The 17,275-nt window shown below is 40.9% G+C and overlaps 3 protein-coding genes across 5 annotated transcripts; 2 read left to right on the top strand and 1 right to left on the bottom strand.

The window, feature by feature from the left end:
- Positions 1-553: 553 nt before the first annotated feature.
- h3f3d (H3 histone, family 3D) lies at positions 554-3,027 on the bottom strand. The gene is made up of 4 exons (XM_014967487.2): positions 2,931-3,027; positions 2,080-2,217; positions 978-1,131; positions 554-903 (listed from the first exon to the last, which is right to left on the bottom strand). Exons 2-4 carry the CDS (start codon positions 2,205-2,207, stop codon positions 775-777), a joined length of 411 nt encoding a protein of 136 aa, XP_014822973.1. The 5' UTR covers positions 2,208-2,217; positions 2,931-3,027; the 3' UTR covers positions 554-774.
- Positions 3,028-3,850: 823 nt separating this feature from the next.
- Positions 3,851-8,638, top strand: cunh8orf33 (chromosome unknown C8orf33 homolog). Its single transcript, XM_014967483.2, has 5 exons — positions 3,851-4,112; positions 5,538-5,956; positions 7,179-7,269; positions 8,047-8,193; positions 8,269-8,638. Exons 1-5 carry the CDS (start codon positions 4,085-4,087, stop codon positions 8,472-8,474), a joined length of 891 nt encoding a protein of 296 aa, XP_014822969.2. The 5' UTR covers positions 3,851-4,084; the 3' UTR covers positions 8,475-8,638.
- Positions 8,639-9,367: 729 nt separating this feature from the next.
- Positions 9,368-17,207, top strand: anks3 (ankyrin repeat and sterile alpha motif domain containing 3). Of its 3 annotated transcripts, XM_014967470.2 has the most exons (16): positions 9,372-9,670; positions 9,871-10,045; positions 10,615-10,813; positions 11,090-11,211; positions 11,284-11,365; positions 11,562-11,679; positions 12,121-12,270; positions 13,156-13,272; positions 13,341-13,456; positions 13,523-13,684; positions 13,753-13,877; positions 14,259-14,400; positions 15,140-15,377; positions 15,457-15,522; positions 15,591-15,685; positions 15,977-17,207. In XM_014967470.2, exons 2-15 carry the CDS (start codon positions 9,879-9,881, stop codon positions 15,671-15,673), a joined length of 1,887 nt encoding a protein of 628 aa, XP_014822956.2. In that variant the 5' UTR covers positions 9,372-9,670; positions 9,871-9,878; the 3' UTR covers positions 15,674-15,685; positions 15,977-17,207. The 3 variants fall into 3 exon arrangements, with proteins under 3 accessions (XP_087872723.1, XP_087872722.1, XP_014822956.2); XM_088016597.1 differs by having other exon boundaries at positions 9,368-9,670; positions 11,093-11,211; positions 13,341-13,684; XM_088016596.1 differs by having other exon boundaries at positions 9,370-9,670; positions 13,341-13,684.
- The last annotated feature ends 68 nt before the right edge of the window (positions 17,208-17,275 follow it).

Consider the following 17,275-nt stretch of genomic DNA (forward strand, 5'->3'; position numbering starts at 1 on the left):
ACCTGGATTATTTATAGTCTATCACCTTTATTATTTACTAATGTTACATATTTATCACTTTATCCATTTGGACCGGCCCGTTTAACACCTTCATGTTTTGGAGTAAAGTTAGTTTCCAGTGGAGTCTGGGAGCAAATCTGATTATCAAGAAGCACAGAGGAAAATGTCAAAGTATCTTTTTATATCCAAAACTTTCACCAAAACTCACTTTGCTACACCAAAAATTAGCTCTTAATTTAATAAACTTGGTTAAATATAGCAAACATTTTGAAGGAAATCCAGTTCTTTTGACTGAATAAAATTTCTTCAATTGAGTTCAAAAGAATTTGCAAAATCTTTCTAAAGTTTTTCATCCATGGTGATTAAAATCCCTTTCCAACAAAAACATTTTTATTTTCTTGTCCCTCCAGTTCTGTTAACCTCTAATTCTCATGAAATGTCAGTCAACTGTTAGCAGAACCATCTTCGTTGTGAAATTTACGTATTTCAGCATCCAAGATAAATCTGATAAACTTCAGCTAGAAATGGACTGGGAATAAAAATGCGATCGCAGTGAGGTAGCAGAAAGTTTATTTACAGCACAAGAAAATCCCATGACATGCAGACAGGATAGCAAAGGTTCAGACTAACACGTTAGCAAACATTAAGTGTTGTACAGAAGTCGGTGGAGTACAAAAACACGCCTCAAACTACAAATAAAAACCACACATGCTGTTAAATTGAAATTTACAAAACGTCGCCCCCCCGCCCAGTAAAAAGGTTCGACTGGCTCGTCTACGCGCGCTCGCCTCTGATTCGCCGGGCCAGCTGGATGTCTTTGGGCATGATGGTGACTCTCTTGGCGTGGATGGCGCACAGGTTGGTGTCCTCAAACAGGCCGACCAGGTAGGCCTCGCTGGCCTCCTGCGAAGGGAAACAGGCCGTTTAGCAACAAACAAACCCCAATTTATTTACGAGGTAAAAATAAAATATCCGACCTGCAGCGCTCCGATAGCGGCGCTCTGGAAACGCAGGTCGGTCTTGAAGTCCTGAGCGATTTCCCTGACGAGGCGCTGGAACGGCAGCTTCCTGATGAGAAGCTCAGTGGACTTCTGGTACCGACGGATCTCACGCAGAGCAACGGTACCGGGCCTGGAAACACACACACACTTCCTGAATGAAACCTTCAAATCACAGGCAATATTTATAGTTTGGACATGAAGAAACCCGACTACACATAGTGAACAGTGTGCCAGTAAATAATGATCAATTTTACCCTAATAGTATTGTTTTTGTGAAATGGGAAGTAAAATCTTCTACGTCATTACAATAAAGTGAACAGTGCAGGATGAACGATTGTTAAAAAAAATTTAAATTGATTTTATATTGCAAAAAATGGATTAGTAGCTCATGAAGCTGTTCAGCAAAATCATTTTTTGGTCCTTAGACATATTTTTAATCCAAAAACATTTTGATTTAACCTGAAAAACAGCATCAATAAAATAAACATACACAAACTAAGAAGTTTGTTTCATCCTTTAAGCTTAGTGGTTTTAATAACCAAACCTGAACTTACAGTAATGGTGGATGCAGCGTTCAAATTAATTTCAAATTTATCAAACATCTGATTGACAGCAAAAACACAATGAAAGTTTTTATACAATTTGAGATAAATTCAAACACTAACAGGTTACTTTCATGTGTGGGTTCTACACTTTATTTAAAAAAGGGAATCAAATAATCTGATTGGTGCATCACAGATATATGCATAATTACAAAGGTATAATTCAGAAAGTCAAAAATTTTCAGTTTTGATTGTATTTTCTAGGAAATTTCCTATATGAACTTAAACGCATAAATGTAAATTTCCTATAAAAATCTTAAGATTAATCTCAAAATTAAAAATTCTCTCTAGAAAAATTTGATGTTTCAATTCATGTCTTTTTCCAGCAAATTTTCAACTTCTCAAACTCTTACATTTCCGAGACTTTTAGTCAGAAATGGACTCCTTCCGTCCATCTCCAATGACCCTAACGCGCCGCCGTAGATTACAGCCAACAGTATTTATCTGTACTCCGGTGCGGGACAAAGCGGGTGTACCTGTATCTGTGCGGTTTCTTGACGCCGCCGGTAGAGGGCGCACTCTTCCTGGCTGCTTTGGTCGCCAGCTGCTTTCTGGGAGCTTTTCCTCCGGTGGATTTACGAGCAGTCTGCTTGGTACGAGCCATTTCTTACAAACTACAGGTCGGAAATGTGGAAGAGAAGAAGACAATTGTTGATAAAACTTTACTTTAATTATCCTTATTTACAATTCGTCCGAATACAACTCAAGATAGGCGACATAAACGACACAATACGGTTGACCTCAGAGGGGAGGTGATAACATCTGGTCGCATACATTGAGGGGGGGAAGGAGCTCTAGAATATAAACAAAAGCTACTGAAGTAGAAATGTCTACAAAAAGCGGGAAAAAATGGCGCCTACTGTTTAAAAGACCACACTATGCGAAATCAGAGTTAAAGCCTCCTCAGTGGAGCCACCATTAAGCTACAGAGGACACACACGTTTCTTTGCTCGCCTACAGTCCAATTTAGAAGCTGGCAAAGACGGTTATAAAATGGCGCCAGCTTGCTACCAAAGAAGCTAGTAAGATATATATATATATATATAAAACACCGCTAACACCAAAAACACTTCAGAATAAAAATGTATCTTTGAAAATGACAAATTAATATTTATAGAGTATTACACCAAGCAGCATGATTTAAAAGGATTTTACTGGCACCACAATAGAGTTAACTGATCATGGCGCGCGTTGGTTTATTGTTAACGGTTTCAACGTTTATCAACTGGCCGGAAGCCGCATTAAAGGTAACTTACATCACACAATCGATTAATGTTGATATTAAAAAGTGAAAAGAATAAAAAGAAAGGTAATTTAAAGAACTTACCGTTCTGGTTTGTTTTCACGTCGCAGTTGAAGTTCTTCCTCTCACATCGACTGTCTTCAATGCTGGTGGGGGTGGCGAGACGCGGGTTTTATAAGCTAACCGGAGCCGAAGTCTAAGCCCCGCCCTTTGTTCAACGCGATTGGTCTAAACTGCCCAGATGACAAAACGTGACCAATAAAGGAGCCAATGAGGATCCCCGTCTACTCGCATGAAACACGGAGGGTATGAATGGAGTCTTTCAAGCATCCGAAGAGGGATTTTTGATCAATTCGGGCAAATAAAATAATTTCCACTGCCATCTGTTGTTCGTACTTCACTCACAGGTTTACGTTTTCTTTCGGGGGCTACACTGTTTTATTGCATAAAACAAACAAAAAAACGATAAATAGCTTTCTTACAAGCAATATTACATTTTTATGACTGAAACCTTATACGTTTCTTAACAGGAAAAGTTAAAAAGCAGTGTTTGTGTTCAGTCAGACTGGTTTTTGTGAAAGTGGTTGTAAAGATCAACAGGAGACGGAATGTTAACTCTAAAATTAGGACAGATGTTCCTCTGAATCCTTTGTGGTTGTTGAAACAGGAGGGAAATGGATGGAGAGCAGCCCGCCACTTTTTCAAATCCCCTCACTGTCACTCCCTTATCCGCACGGAGACGACTCCTTCCGCGTGTTTTTATAAAAAATAATAAAAGAAACATAATGACGGACATTTGTTTAGATTAATCTTAATGACGCTATGTCTTTGATCGGAACAGGACGAGCATGTGAAATGTCACAAAAACAGTTACTGAGGGATTATTTTTCTTTTCTATAAATGATTTTACTCCGTTGGTACAAAAATAACAGTTAAAGAACGTTGTGTGTTATTTTAACTAAAAACACAGATTAAAATAAGATCGCGTGAAAACTGGAAACGGAACTACTTGACTTTGGGGAAAGAGTGAAAGACGGACATAATACAGAGTGACACTCGCAGTAAGTTTGTATGTAACATTTTTGAACATTTTGATGGGTTAATCAGAATAAATAGCTGCATTAGAGGTTTTAATAAACACGTATTTCGCCGCTGGTGTTTGAAACTCGTCGGCTTTGAGTGAAATAAAAGCAGAAGGAGAATTTTAAGCTGAAAACCAGCGAGGTTTGGAGGAGAGCATGACGGAGGAAACGCTGCTGTTCATAGGTACGCATCATTCTGCTTGATTTATTTATATCCACACGTTTAATTTATTTCACTTTCTGTCACGTTATAACCTCAAACTTTTTCCATTTATTATTTTGGGATTTTTCTTAAACTTAAATCACCGCATAATTGTGTAATAAAAGTGAAAAGATAATGATGCATTTTTGTTTTTAGTTTTACGAATAAAAGAAGCACTTAGTTGCTGCATTTCTATCAGACGTGATGGGGAGCATCAATAGATATCAGTTTTTAACTCTTTAATTCAGGTGTGGGCTTTGACTAGGCCATTCTGCTTTGATCTAAACCATCCCAGTTTTAAGCTCGTTTCGTAGTGAGAATTGTGTATTCAGTGTTATTTACTTGCTCTTTTCCACATGAAGCCAAAATGTTCAGTTTTCTTTTCATCTGACCAGAGTACCTTATCACCCTGCCAGCATGCCTAGGTGGGCCCCATGTGGGGAAAAGGAGGGCAGGCCATATGGGTCCCATGTGGGTTTGTCCGTTCCACGACAGCCCACATGGACCCTATATGGTGGTGGCCCACATGGGTTTGTCCATTTAGGGCCCATGTAGGGCCCATGTGGGCTGTGGCCCTACATGGGGCCCTCCTTTCCCCCACATGGGGCCCACCTAGGCATGCTGGCGCAAAAAGTGGGTATGCAGCGCATAGGGGCGCTGCACCAGAGGGGGCGTCAAAACCCCGTCTGGAGGGGGCGGCGCGCCGATGATGCCTTTGCATCCACTTCCCCTCACGCACATGTAAACTATAATATGTAGTTGCGCCCCTGCACCTTATTATGTATGTTACATGTGTTTTCATTTGTGATTTATAAAAAGCTAAAAATGTTTTTTACGATGTTTGTTCTCCATTATTTGCGAACAAAGCTCTGGAGCCAAGGAATAAAATCCCAATAAAATATATTTAAAATTATGAGTGTAAAGAAGCAAACTGTGGGAAATGTCAAAAGCCAGGACTATAAATCAGTAACAATATATATTGCAATAGGTATATGATCAATATGAGTAAATATGTCTGATATTCAACATGTCACTGAACTCTGAGCCAGAACTGCACAGCATTCTGGGAGATGTAGGCAGAAGACAGAATTTAGATGCGCAAACACTCACGGCTAGCTAAGCTAGGTTGGTGGCATTAACTAACGCGCTCATTCTTTGGTTACCTAGCAACAACCTGCTGGATAACTGGCGCAGCAGCAGTTTCAGGTTTCACCTCATAAATGCTTACAAATAAAAAACAACAGTGAGGAGTGAAAACTGGATAAAAGAGGAAATGTTACCCCATCAGTTTGGAAATATTTTAGGTATTTAAAACAAAAAACTGATAAATAATTATAGATACTGAAATGAAACGCCTAAATTGTGATACGTTTTTCAGCCGTATCGTCCAACATTTTCCTTCGACAGATATTCGAGACTCTAAGATCTCCACGGCGGCTGAAACTGAGAGCAGTGGGTCGCTCTGGACCTCCAGCAATAACTCCTTCAGATTTAACTTCGTCACGGACAGCGACATCGCCCCGCCGCCGCCGCAGGAGGAAACGCCGCCAGCCGCGTCGCTGTCCTTCACAGGGCAGAGCTCCGCTTTTGCTTTCAACTTTCAAATCCCTCCTGCAGAAGACATGGACACGGCAGAGGCTGCAAATCCCGCCTCGTTGCTAGGCAACCAACAGGAAGGGCCTTCCCGACCACAGGGGGGCGCCACTGCGTGTGAAACGTCAGATCAGACCAAAACAAAGAAGAAGAAGAAGAAATCTGGGAAGAAGCCGTCCGACTCCGATACTCAGCAGAAACCTACAGAAGAGAATCAGAAAGAGGAAGAGCTGGTCAGAAGTTTACATACACCCCCATGAAATTAGAAGTATTGATACAAGACCAAATATATGCTGATAGCAACACAAAGAGCAGGACAATACATCAATAGCAATACGTATCGCGATACATATTGTAGATTAATATCAATAGATAAAACAACTGATGGAATATTGAATACACAGAATATTCCAGGTTGGTGGAATCGACTAACTCACTCTTTGGTTGCCTAGCAACAAGCTGCTGAGTAACTGGAGCAGTTTCAAGTTTCCCCTCTTTGCCTCATGTCTGCTAAAAAATAAAAAAACAAAATGAAGGGAAAACTGGATAAAACAGGAAAGTGGCAAGATTTCAGATATTTAAAGCAAAATAATAATCAGTGATTTTTGCCATCCACTGGTGAAAAACGCTTATATCAGTTTTTCAGCCACATCGTTCAGCCCTGAACTCGCAGTTAGTGGAGATTTAACCAAGGCTGAAATTATTAATTATCAATTATTAAAATTATCGTTAACTACTTTAGTAATCATTTGTTAATTGGAGTTTACGAACTGAAAAAAACCCATTTGCCTAAAAATCACATTCAGAAGAAATGAAGAAGCCAAAACTGTACAAGAAATATAAATATTTTGCATGTAAAATGGGCAAATAAACATTGTCTGTAAATATATTTACTTTTAAATTGTAAGTTTTAGCATCACCTGGTTCAGATAAAGTGAAAAAATCCCTTCAGATCTTCAGTTATTAATCTAAATAATAATCACCAGATCTGTCCTGCACCGATCCCCAACGAGCCAAACGTTTAGCTGCAGATGCTTCATTTGCTACAGATAATCAAGTGTTCAGTAACGGAACGCTCTTATTGTGTTTTAGGCAATGAAACATTGATTTTATTATTTATATTTATTTGCATATTTATTTCATATTTAATGCATTTCTAATATTGTATAAAAATGTTTGAATGAAAAATCTCCAGAATGTGAGAATTTTTAAAATCTTAATTATAATAATCGTCTCGTAAAATAATTATTAGTTGCAGCTCTACTGTTAATAAAATTCTGGTGCAAGATCGCCTGAACATCAGTAAAACAAACCCTCAGCATACCTCTACCTCCACCATGCTTGACTATTAGTGCAGTGTTCTGAAAAACCTGAGACATTTCTGACCAAAACGTTTAACAGGGACTGTGAGGAATGATCCTCTTCTCTTCACGTCTAACTGTGGCTTTGTTTCAGAGCCCAGAAGAGCAGCTGAACCGGGAGCTGAACTGGTGCATCGAGCAGCTGCAGCTGGGAATGAAGTCCCAGAAGGGAACGCCAAAACAGAGTTAGTGTCTTTATTCCACCTGTACATCCTGCAGAGTCACGTCACGTTTTCATCCCAGAAAGGTTTTCATCTGTTCTAGATGCAAATTAATTTACTCAAACTCTTTCCTTTAGTGGCAAAGTCAGGGAAAACAGCAAAGAGATGTTATATTTTAAAGAAGAACAGAAACAAAACGACTGCAGGTGTGATGAAGACATGAGCTTAAAGAGAGATGAGAAGTGACAAACAGGAAACACGTTGCCCCAAATAAAAAGCTGCAAAACAACCGAAATGAGACAAAAAATGTCCCTGGAGAAACAGAATGACTGCAAATAATAATAAACCACCAACTGGCACCAGAGGAAGCAGCAAAGTGAACAAAAATATTCACAAAGAAACCAGTTTAAACTGTGGGGAAGACGGATTAAATCCCGTTTCCTGCTATTCTAACTCAGTTTGGCTCATAGGGGGCGATAGAGTGCTGAGTTCTACACCGACCACAGAAGAAGAAAAGAAAGTATTGCAGTGCTAAATAGCATGTTTGTGTAGCACTTTAGCATTAGCGCTTTGTCAATATGTTTGTGTAGCGCTTTAGCATTAGCGCTTTGTCAAGATGTTTGTGTAGCACTTTAGCATTAGCGCTTTGTCAATATGTTTGTGTAGCGCTTTAGCATTAGCGCTTTGTCAATATGTTTGTGTAGCGCTTTAGCATTAGCGCTTTGTCAAGATGTTTGTGTAGCGCTTTAGCATTAGCAGAACTAATGTCGTATTGAGTTTCGAGATGTTTTCTTCCCGTAGAGGAGGAGGCCTCCCGCGCCCTGAAGACGCTGCGCAGCTCCAAAGCTCCTCTGGTCAAGAAGCGGCAGCTGATGAGAGCCTTGACTGGGGATTACAGGAAGAAGATGGAGGAGGAGAAGAACAAGCAGTTCCAGCTTATTCAGAGCGGTGAGTGAACCGCTTCAGTGAACGCCGTTTGTTTCTGAAGCCATTTTGATCCACACGTTCCTCTGGTCCCGATAGAAACCGCATCGGCTCAGGTCAAAGTGGTGTCGGATTCCCCGAAGAAGTCCGTTTTCCACCGCAGAGCTGAGGCAAGAGCCGGTCCAGGAGCCTGGCAGGCCCAGCAGCAGCGGCGGACCGAACCACACGGCGCCGCGACTCAGGAAGAGACGCCGGCCTTCAGCTTCGTTCCGTCCCAGGAGGAATTTCACTTCAATTTCTTCTGATGTTTCTGGGCTGAAAGAAAGATGGAGTTTCTCCATGAACTGAAATAAGCAACGCTCACTCAAAATACTCAAAAGAGGAGATGTGGTGTGGAAATGATCTAAATCCAAAAGGCTTTCATTGGTCTGTCTACATCATTTTTAAATAAAGTCAGCTTTTCTTCACAGTTTCAACATTTTCTTGAATTCTGTTGTATTTTTCGTACATTATTCTTGTATTACTGCATTATTACCACTTTGTTCTCCTATTATCCCGATTGTTTATACGTTATCCCAACTCTGTTTGCTTATAATAGCTGCTCTGTTTATGAAATATTGTTTACATCTAATTGCGACTGCTTTCCTGTTATTGCGACTATATTGTCTTGTAGTTGGTAATGTCAAAAACATCACTTTTGGGGAATAAATTTTTTTTTTATTGGAAGCTTTTTAAAATATCAATTAAATAAAAATGCAGAAAAAAGGATTAGATATGCAGAGGTGTAAAAAAGTATTCCAGATTATATTATTTTTACTTCAGGGTTCAATATTTCAGGTTGAAATACAGAAATAAGATGCAAGATATAACATTTAGTAGATTTTTTTTGTTTGACAAAATGTCGAAAAGTTGAATTACAAGTATAAGTATAGTATATATAACAATAATACATCCAATTTTTACAGTTCTTTTTCGGACACTCAAAGACATCACAAGAGAAGAATACAATTTAATACATACAGGTGTATATACTATCTACACACACACACACACACACATATATATATATATAAAAATAACTCTTATACTTATTTGCATAAGTTTTGTTTTGTCTTTTTTACCACCCATATGCACATGTGTACATTTTCTGGGGAGGCGCCACAGCCAGGATATATAAGACATCAGAGAGAAAAACAATAAGTCATTTACATTACAAAAGTGATTTAATTAAGTTTAATTACTTCATTTAAATTTCTTCCACATTAAATGGGGCGTCGTTTTCAATTTATTCTAAGATCTGACCTTTTTAATCGATTTCACACGCTAATTCAGAAGGTGGCGGTAATGCACACTCAAAGCTGTGGGTACAATCCACGAAGAAGAAAAGAACCGGAAGGGGCGGTTTGTGTTTCTACACGAGCACAATTGAGTGTGGCAAAGAGAAAAGTTTTTTAAATTTGGAAAAGTTTGCTGTGTTGCTTAAAGAATCTTCTAGTTTGCTGTAAGTTTTAACCTTTGACCTTTAGACGCCGTTAAACGCCTGATTCCGACGTCTCCAGCCTGTAGAAAGGTTACGAAGCTTTACCGGGCAGAGATAACGGTTTTGTCCGCTAAGCTAGGCTCGCTAATATTCGATTTATGGCACCGGACCGGTTCTGAGTCCAGGGTTCTGTCGTTTCAAGCCGGTTTGTTTGGTTTCAGGAGGGGAAATGTCTGAGTTAAGCGACGAGGCCAGCGAGTCGGAGCAGCTGGGGGCCAGCCTCTCCCTCTGGCTGGGAGACTCCCTGCTGCGCCCAGAGGAGCTGGACGTCCCGCTGGACCTGCACACCGCCTGCTCCATCGGCCAGTACGACGTGGTGGCGGAGTGCGTCAAAAAGTGAGCTCTGCACCAACCAGTCCCTTAAAACGATCTGTCTACAAGACAGAAATTACTGAAATTATCAGAAGAGGCAACCAGAGTTGGGTAGTAATTCACTTGTGTAACTTTGAAAAAATTTACTTTTAAGAGTATTTTTACTGCGCTGTACTTTTTACTTTTACTCGAGTAATTTTATTATGACGTATTGCTACTGTGACTTCAGTAAAATTTCTAGATTCTCTACTGAATGAAGAAAAAAAAAGTTTTAATCAAAAAAATCGAGAACAAAGTTGTGATAATATGATAAAGTCACAACGATACGAGAACAAAGTTGTAATGATAAAAGAACTGTTGAAATAATACGAGAAAAAAGTATTAAAATAGGATAAAGTATGGCACCAAAGTTGTAATTCTAACAGAATAGTTGTAGTAATACAATACAATCGCAATAATAGGAGAACAGAGTCCTAATATAACAAGAGTAACTAAGAATACGACAAAAATCGAATCGTGACCGTAAAAATCTACTAAACTCAGAGATATTTTCGTCCCTGTGACTCGTCGCTGAGTTCAGTGTCTGTTCCCAGGCGGGAGGCGGACCTGGACAGGAAGAACCTGGGCGGATGGACGCCGCTCATGTACGCCGCCTACATCGGCCATGACAACATCGCCAACCTGCTGCTGGAGGCCGGAGTGAACGTGAACGCCGCCACGCCGAAAGGCCTCACGCCGCTGATGCTAGCAGCTAGCTGCGGGAACGAAAGCATAGCCTACTTCCTGCTGCAGGTACAGCATCCGCTCGCTAAAGACGACAATTAATCCAGATTATATTCAGGTTAATTTATTTGTTAGGGACAACGCACATTAATTAACTTTTTTTATGTTAATTTCCTTTTCACCTTCTTTCTTTCTTTTTTTCTCCATTTCTTACATATTTAATTTTTCTTTTCTCTTTTTCCCTTCCTCTTTACCATTTTTTCATTTTTCTCTCCACCCTTTTTTTTGTTCCTTTCCCCTTTGTTTCTTTTTACGCCATCGACGGTTTGTCGTCTCTTCCTGCAGCAGGGGGCGGAGCTGGAGCTGAGGGACGCCAGAGGCTGGACGGCTCTGCTTCACTGCACCAGCACCGGCCACCAGCAGATGGTCAAGTTCCTGCTGGACAACAATGCGGACGCCAACGTCAGGTCGGTGTTCAGAACCAGAACCAGAATGGGTCTCACCCAGATGGTTCTAAACCGTTTTCCCCTGTCTGGCAGGGAGCCGGGGTCAGAGTTCACTCCTCTGATGGAGGCCGCTGCATCTGGACACGAAATCATCGTTCAGTACCTGCTGGATCACGTGAGTGGCCATGAAAACGCCCCCTGCTGGAGGCTGAAGGGATTTAGCTGCAGGAAACGCCCCCTGCTGGAGGCTGAAGGGATTTAGCTGCAGGAAACACCCCCTGCTGGTGGCTGAAGGGATTTAGCTGCAGGAAACGCCCCCTGCTGGTGGCTGAAGGTATTTAACTCTATAATCTTTTCTCCTTTTGCTTCAGAAAGTAAAAGTGGGCGATCGAAACGCCAAAGGAGAGACGGCGCGCGCCCTCGCCATGATGTACGGTTACACCAAGATCGTCGGCCTCATCGACTCTCGATCTCCAAGAATTAAACCAGGTTTCTGTTTATTTAAAAAAAATAAAATCAGGGCTGGACAATACATCAATAACATATTTCACAACACGTGATCAATATCAACAGATAATATGTTTGATAGAATATTCAGGTGAATCAACTAACTCTCGTTCTCTGGTTGCCTAGCAACAACCTGCTGGGTAGCAGCCAGGAACAGTTTCAAGTTTCCCCCAAAAATAAGAAACAGCGGAGAGAGAAAACTAATCAATAATTATCATGAAACAACTTTTTCAGCCGTATTGTCCAGCTTTAATCATGTATTTATTGGAGGTTTTAACCAGGGTTGAAACGATTAATCGATTATTAAAGTAATCGTCAACTAACTTATCAGTCGATTAATTGTTAACTGGAGCGTACAGACTGTTCAAAATTATTAAAATAAAAACAAAAAAGTCTTTTTTCTGCTGTTCTTAAACTCGTCAGGACACTTTGGAGACCTGAGCTCCTCGGAGGATTCGGACGGCTCGCCGCCCAGGACTCGGTCCGGCCGCAGCCGGGTCAAAGGCGTCAGCATCCACGACGGGCCGCAGGCCATCGCCAAGTTCAGAGTGGGAGGGAAGAGCAAACCGAGCGGTGGGTCCCGATAAATATGGCCAAAAGTATTCACACCCCGACCAGAGCTGGTCACAGAAATTATACTGAAGCATTTGGTATAAAACGCAACGGATCAAAACATCAATTATTTAATATTTTAAAGTTACATCAAAATATGAACCAAAATTAAAACAATTATTGTAAAATATTAGTTACAAAATAAACTCAGGCAAAAGAAAAAATTTCAGTTCAGTTTCTTTCAATATAAAATTTATGAAACAAAAACTGCAGGCGTGTTTCTGGTTGATTTCTAGTTAAAACATGTTTGTTCTCCAACCAGCGAAGATAAAAACAGAACAGACATGCAGGAAACATTTGTTTTTCATCTTAAAAGCAAAATGTTTATTTTTGTTCAGTGAGTCGTTTTTCAGCTAAAAGTCTTTTTAGAGTCTCAATACTCCTGTTAACAATCGATTACTATATTAGCTCCTAGTTATTTGAATAATTGATTAATCACAATTAATTGTTTTCAATAATTAATTCATCAAACTAATCCTTTATTTCACTATCATTAATCATGAATGATTATTTCAAGAATCAATAAATCAGAATGAATCTTGTTAATCAATTATTTCAATACTGGATTAATCAGATTAATCTCAATTGTTTTCCCCCCCAAAATCAATTAATCGTGATTAATTGTTCAGTAATCGATAATTCAGATTAATTAGCTGAATAATTAATAATGATTAATTATGATTGATTGTTTTCAATTGATTAATCATGGCTAATTATTTATTTCAATACTTTATTATTAATTAATTGTTTATTTGAAGATCGATTAATCATGATTAGTCGTTTCAGCCCTGATCTCGATAGAAAGCGATGAAATGTGATTTGTTTGGTTTCCTACCGGACTTCCAGAACCGCCCGCTGCGCTGCCCGGCTTCACGGCGTACGGCGAGCAGAGCGAGAGCATCTGCTACCGGGACGTCACGTCACCCATCAACGAGCTGGACGGCCAGAGCCACAGCAGCAGAGGTCAGAGGTCAGACCCGGAGGTAAGCCGGTGTTTGGTCGGTGTTGGTGAAGAGGTGCTGTCTCTGCAGATGACAGCCCATTCTTTGAGAGCGACATGCCCACCATGAGGAGCAGCAGCAGCAGCAGCGACGGCCTGCCTCACGCGGTCGGACTCAGCTGGGAAGGATCCGTGGAGAGCAACGAGGTGCGTTCGCCTCGCCGCCGCTGCTCCGACTTCCTGTTAGCTGCTGAAGCTCATGTTCTCCACCAGGACTCGGATCAGAGCCGGAAGAGCAGCTCCCGCCGGACAAATAAGACTCACTCCAAAGGAAAGACGCGGCACGCCAACAGCGACGCGGCTCTGTCCGGCGGGACGGGAAACGGCAGCAAACATGCACACGGCGGGCAGCGACCATCTTACTCCGGACCGAAGGTCGGGCTGCGTCCGGGTTCGATTCAGCGTCTGCATCGGTTTGGTTTTCACTTCCTGTTTCCCTGCAGGATCTGGCAGAGTTCCTGGAGCAAATCGGCTTCTCCAAATATCTTCCTCTGCTGGAAGAACAGGACGTCGACCTACGGATATTTCTCACGCTGACGGAGAACGACCTGAAGGAAATCGGGATTACGTGAGAATTATTTCGCATTTCTGCTGCGGAGAACTAGAGCCAGGCTACGAGATTTTCAGTTTCTAGAACAAATTCATAATAATACAAGAACAGAGTCATAATAACATAAAAATAAATTAGTTAATTTTTAGCTTTTACAGTCACAGCAATACAACAAGGTTGTGATAATGCAGTTAGTATAGAATAAAATAGGAACCGACAGTCATGATCACACGAGAATAAAGTCGTATTAATACAACAAACGACTTTATTCAGGTTTTGCTGCATTTTATTCTGCTAATATTTTGACTTTGTCTTGTCATAGTAGTTCTTGGTATGTCTGTCGTACAGTTAAACCCCGGTCTCTGCCTTGTGGCGGTTCTGAACGGCTCTGTTTTTCAGGCTGTTTGGTCCCAAACGGAAGATGACGTCGGCCATCGCGCGGTGGCACAGCAGCGCGCCGCCGCCCAGCGACGCCCTGGAGCAGGCGTACGCCGACCAGCTGGAAGCAGAGATGCAGGAAATGGCCATCCAGCTCCACAAGGTGACCGAAGCAGATCAGAGCTTCTCACATTAAATCACTTCTGGGCCTTTCGAGACGCGTTTTAACCCTTTGGGTTTATGACATCACACTGCTTCAAGCAGACGCTTCTATGTGTGAAAGAAAATCCATAATCAATGTTGGCCATGGATAACTGATCCGACAACATTCAACTAACATCGGATTTGGTTCCTGCATGTTTCTTGTTTTAATTAAAGTCATCGGGAAGAAAGAGGAAATGGAACTGCTGCGCAGTCTTCCTGCACTTCAAAATAAAAGCAGGAATATAAACGTAAATATTAGAATTCTTAAGTCAATAACAAAAATGCAGCTCAGATGTTGAACTTCATTGAACCGAAAGTTTAAACAATAAGAAAGTAAATTAGTGCTTTAGGAATTATCCAGAAAAAATATTTATGGAAAGCTAATAGGACTAAACATTTTCAAATCTAGCAATAATGCTAATGCGCCAAATGAAAAATTAGCATTGCTAATAGAAGTTTGGGCTAACCACTGTAGCCAAGTAAATGAGTGCTTTAGACTTGATCCACCAATTAGCTTATACCACTAAACTTTTCAAAATGAGCAAAAATGCCAAAGCGCTAAATAAAGAATTACCTCTGCTATCAGTGGAAGTGTGCACACCACAGTCCAGAATAAGTCCAGATTGAAGTTGTGTCGTTATCGTTCCCATAAAACGAGCGGCTCTGGTCCAGCTGAGCTTCTTCTTGTCCGCTGGCAGCGATGTGAGGAAATCGAGAGCCTGGAGAGCCAGGTGTCTCAGGAGAAGGAGCTGCGGACGGTGATGGAGGGCTGCCTGATGGAGGACAAAATGGCCTGGAAGAAGGTCCACTCTGAGCTGGCGGAGAACCAGCGGCTGGCTCAGGACATGAGCGCCACGCTGACCAAGGCCAGGGCCTGCCGGGCCGAGCTGCTGGCCTGCCTCACGGCCGACCGGGGCAGCGGTTCTGACCCGGCAGGTACAGCAGTTCTGATGTTGCATCTCACATTTATTTTTAGCAAAACGAAGTAACTGTTATTTATTTCTTGAACTTGTAGAGGGGCTGAGATGTTCCAATATGGTGGAGCTCATGAAGAAGCTGGAGTCCTATCAGGACAAAATGGGTACACAGAGTTCAGTGCTTCAGATTAAATTGGTGAAGTTTTAACTCTGACGTTTGATGTGATCACAGCAGGGACTGTGGAAACCCTGCAGCAGAGCCTGAGGCGGCTGAGCGCCCCGGAGAAGGTCTCAGACAGCTGGGAGCGGCCCTAAGTGCGTCAACAGGTCAGAGCCGCGCACAGCCTTACAGACTCAAAGGGAACTTATGCCAAATTCACACTTTGCACATTTTAGTACTTTCCTTTGGGTTTCCAGGCCAAGCGCTTAAAAACGGCAACAGCTTTTTAAGTTTCAAGACATCGTAATTGAGGCTACCGCTAACTAGCTGCTAACTGCTGCTAGCCAGCTTCCTAGCATTTTTGCGTCTCTACTGGCTGGATGACGTAATTTTTTTGACGTATTGTCTTCTTCATCTCAAATTAACTGAAACCAGCTTCTCTCCGCTGCCTTTTAAAGGGTTTCTGTGAATATTTGACGGAGGGTGAGCCAACCACCCCGAACCGCCGCTGGAGGACTGACACAGCGCCGCAGCGAGCCGAGCAGCACCAGCTGCCCCTGATTGGCTACCTGTTGCCCGCCGCTGATTGGCTGAAGGACCTGCGCTTGCCCAGTTGAGAGCGGGAGCAACTCGGAGGGAAATGACAAACAGGCAGGAAGAGGTCATGACCCTCACCGCCTGTGCTGGTGTGTTGCACTCAGCGTGCACAGAGAAGAGGAAAAGGAGGAAGAAATGATGGAAAATTAAATTTAATATGTTTGTCTTAGTTTTAGTGAATGTCCTGCTGAATCTGAATGAAATTATTTTTATCTGAAACTGAAATCTGTTCCCAGTGGCGCCCTCTGGTGGTTAACAGGAACTGTTTTCATGCCAAAAACAGTGAATTTCAGAAATTTTGAGATTAATATCAGAAATAGTTTTTACTTGGAAATGTACTTATTTTGTTGCCCATATACTAAATCATCATTAAGGCCAGAATAATATTTTTTTAGCATAATAGATGCAATACTACTTAGTCATACACTGCAAAAACACAAAATTTTACTGAGCATTTTTGTTTTTTAGTGAAAATATATTATTACACTTGAAATAAGACAGAACAAGTAACATTATAGCAAGATATGAGCTTGCTAAATATTGATTTTAAAAAAGTACTAGTTCCACTGGCAGGTTATTTTAATTGTAACAAGACATTTAATAAGTTAAGATTATTAGTGAATTCTGCCAATTGTTTCACCTCTTAAAACAAGCCGTTATACATCTCACTAAAAATGTGCTGATAAGTTAGTTTTGTCTTTCATTCGTAAAAATACATTTGCAGAAGAAACTAAACCAAAAATACTTGGTAAAATTTTGTGTTTTTGCAGTGTACGACAGAAGAGTCAAAATACCAGAATAAAGTAAAAACTATTTGCTCACATTAAATCTTTAACTCTAGAAGCTTTTTTTTCTGGTAAAATTATGGTTTTATTCTGCCAATATCTTATTCTATTTAAACAAAAAAAATCTTGTAATCTGGCCTCAATACTCCAAACTCGCAGGATAAAAATATTTTCTGTAATTTGTATTTTTTATTTTTTTAGAAAAAAAGTTCAGAAATGATTAAAATTGGATCTGATATGAAAAAGAAATCAAATGAAAGTTTTTTGTTGTGACAATATAAATTAAAGGGATATGAACCTTTTTAAATTCTGTCTTTCTGATCTATTTTTAGACTTCACTTGGTTAAAATCCTCATCTTTAGGTTCACATTAGTC

This window comes from Poecilia mexicana, unplaced genomic scaffold, assembly GCF_051168715.1.
Source record: "Poecilia mexicana isolate PSO_F unplaced genomic scaffold, ASM5116871v1 scaffold_19, whole genome shotgun sequence".
In the NCBI taxonomy this organism is placed as follows: Eukaryota; Metazoa; Chordata; class Actinopteri; order Cyprinodontiformes; family Poeciliidae; genus Poecilia; species Poecilia mexicana.

Coding starts and splice junctions, on each gene's coding strand:
- h3f3d (XM_014967487.2), bottom strand. CDS start 2,207: ATGGCTCGTACCAAGCAGACTGCTCGTAAATCCACCGGAGGAAAAGCT. Junction 1,132..2,079: donor AAGAAACCGCACAGATACAG/GTACACCCGCTT, acceptor GTGTGTTTCCAG/GCCCGGTACCGTTGCTCTGC. Junction 904..977: donor CCGCTATCGGAGCGCTGCAG/GTCGGATATTTT, acceptor TTCCCTTCGCAG/GAGGCCAGCGAGGCCTACCT.
- cunh8orf33 (XM_014967483.2), top strand. CDS start 4,085: ATGACGGAGGAAACGCTGCTGTTCATAG. Junction 5,957..7,178: donor ATCAGAAAGAGGAAGAGCTG/GTCAGAAGTTTA, acceptor GCTTTGTTTCAG/AGCCCAGAAGAGCAGCTGAA. Junction 7,270..8,046: donor GAAGGGAACGCCAAAACAGA/GTTAGTGTCTTT, acceptor TTCTTCCCGTAG/AGGAGGAGGCCTCCCGCGCC.
- anks3 (XM_088016596.1), top strand. CDS start 9,879: ATGTCTGAGTTAAGCGACGAGGCCAGCGAGTCGGAGCAGCTGGGGGCC. Junction 11,680..12,120: donor ATCTCCAAGAATTAAACCAG/GTTTCTGTTTAT, acceptor TAAACTCGTCAG/GACACTTTGGAGACCTGAGC. Junction 15,523..15,590: donor GTCCTATCAGGACAAAATGG/GTACACAGAGTT, acceptor ATGTGATCACAG/CAGGGACTGTGGAAACCCTG.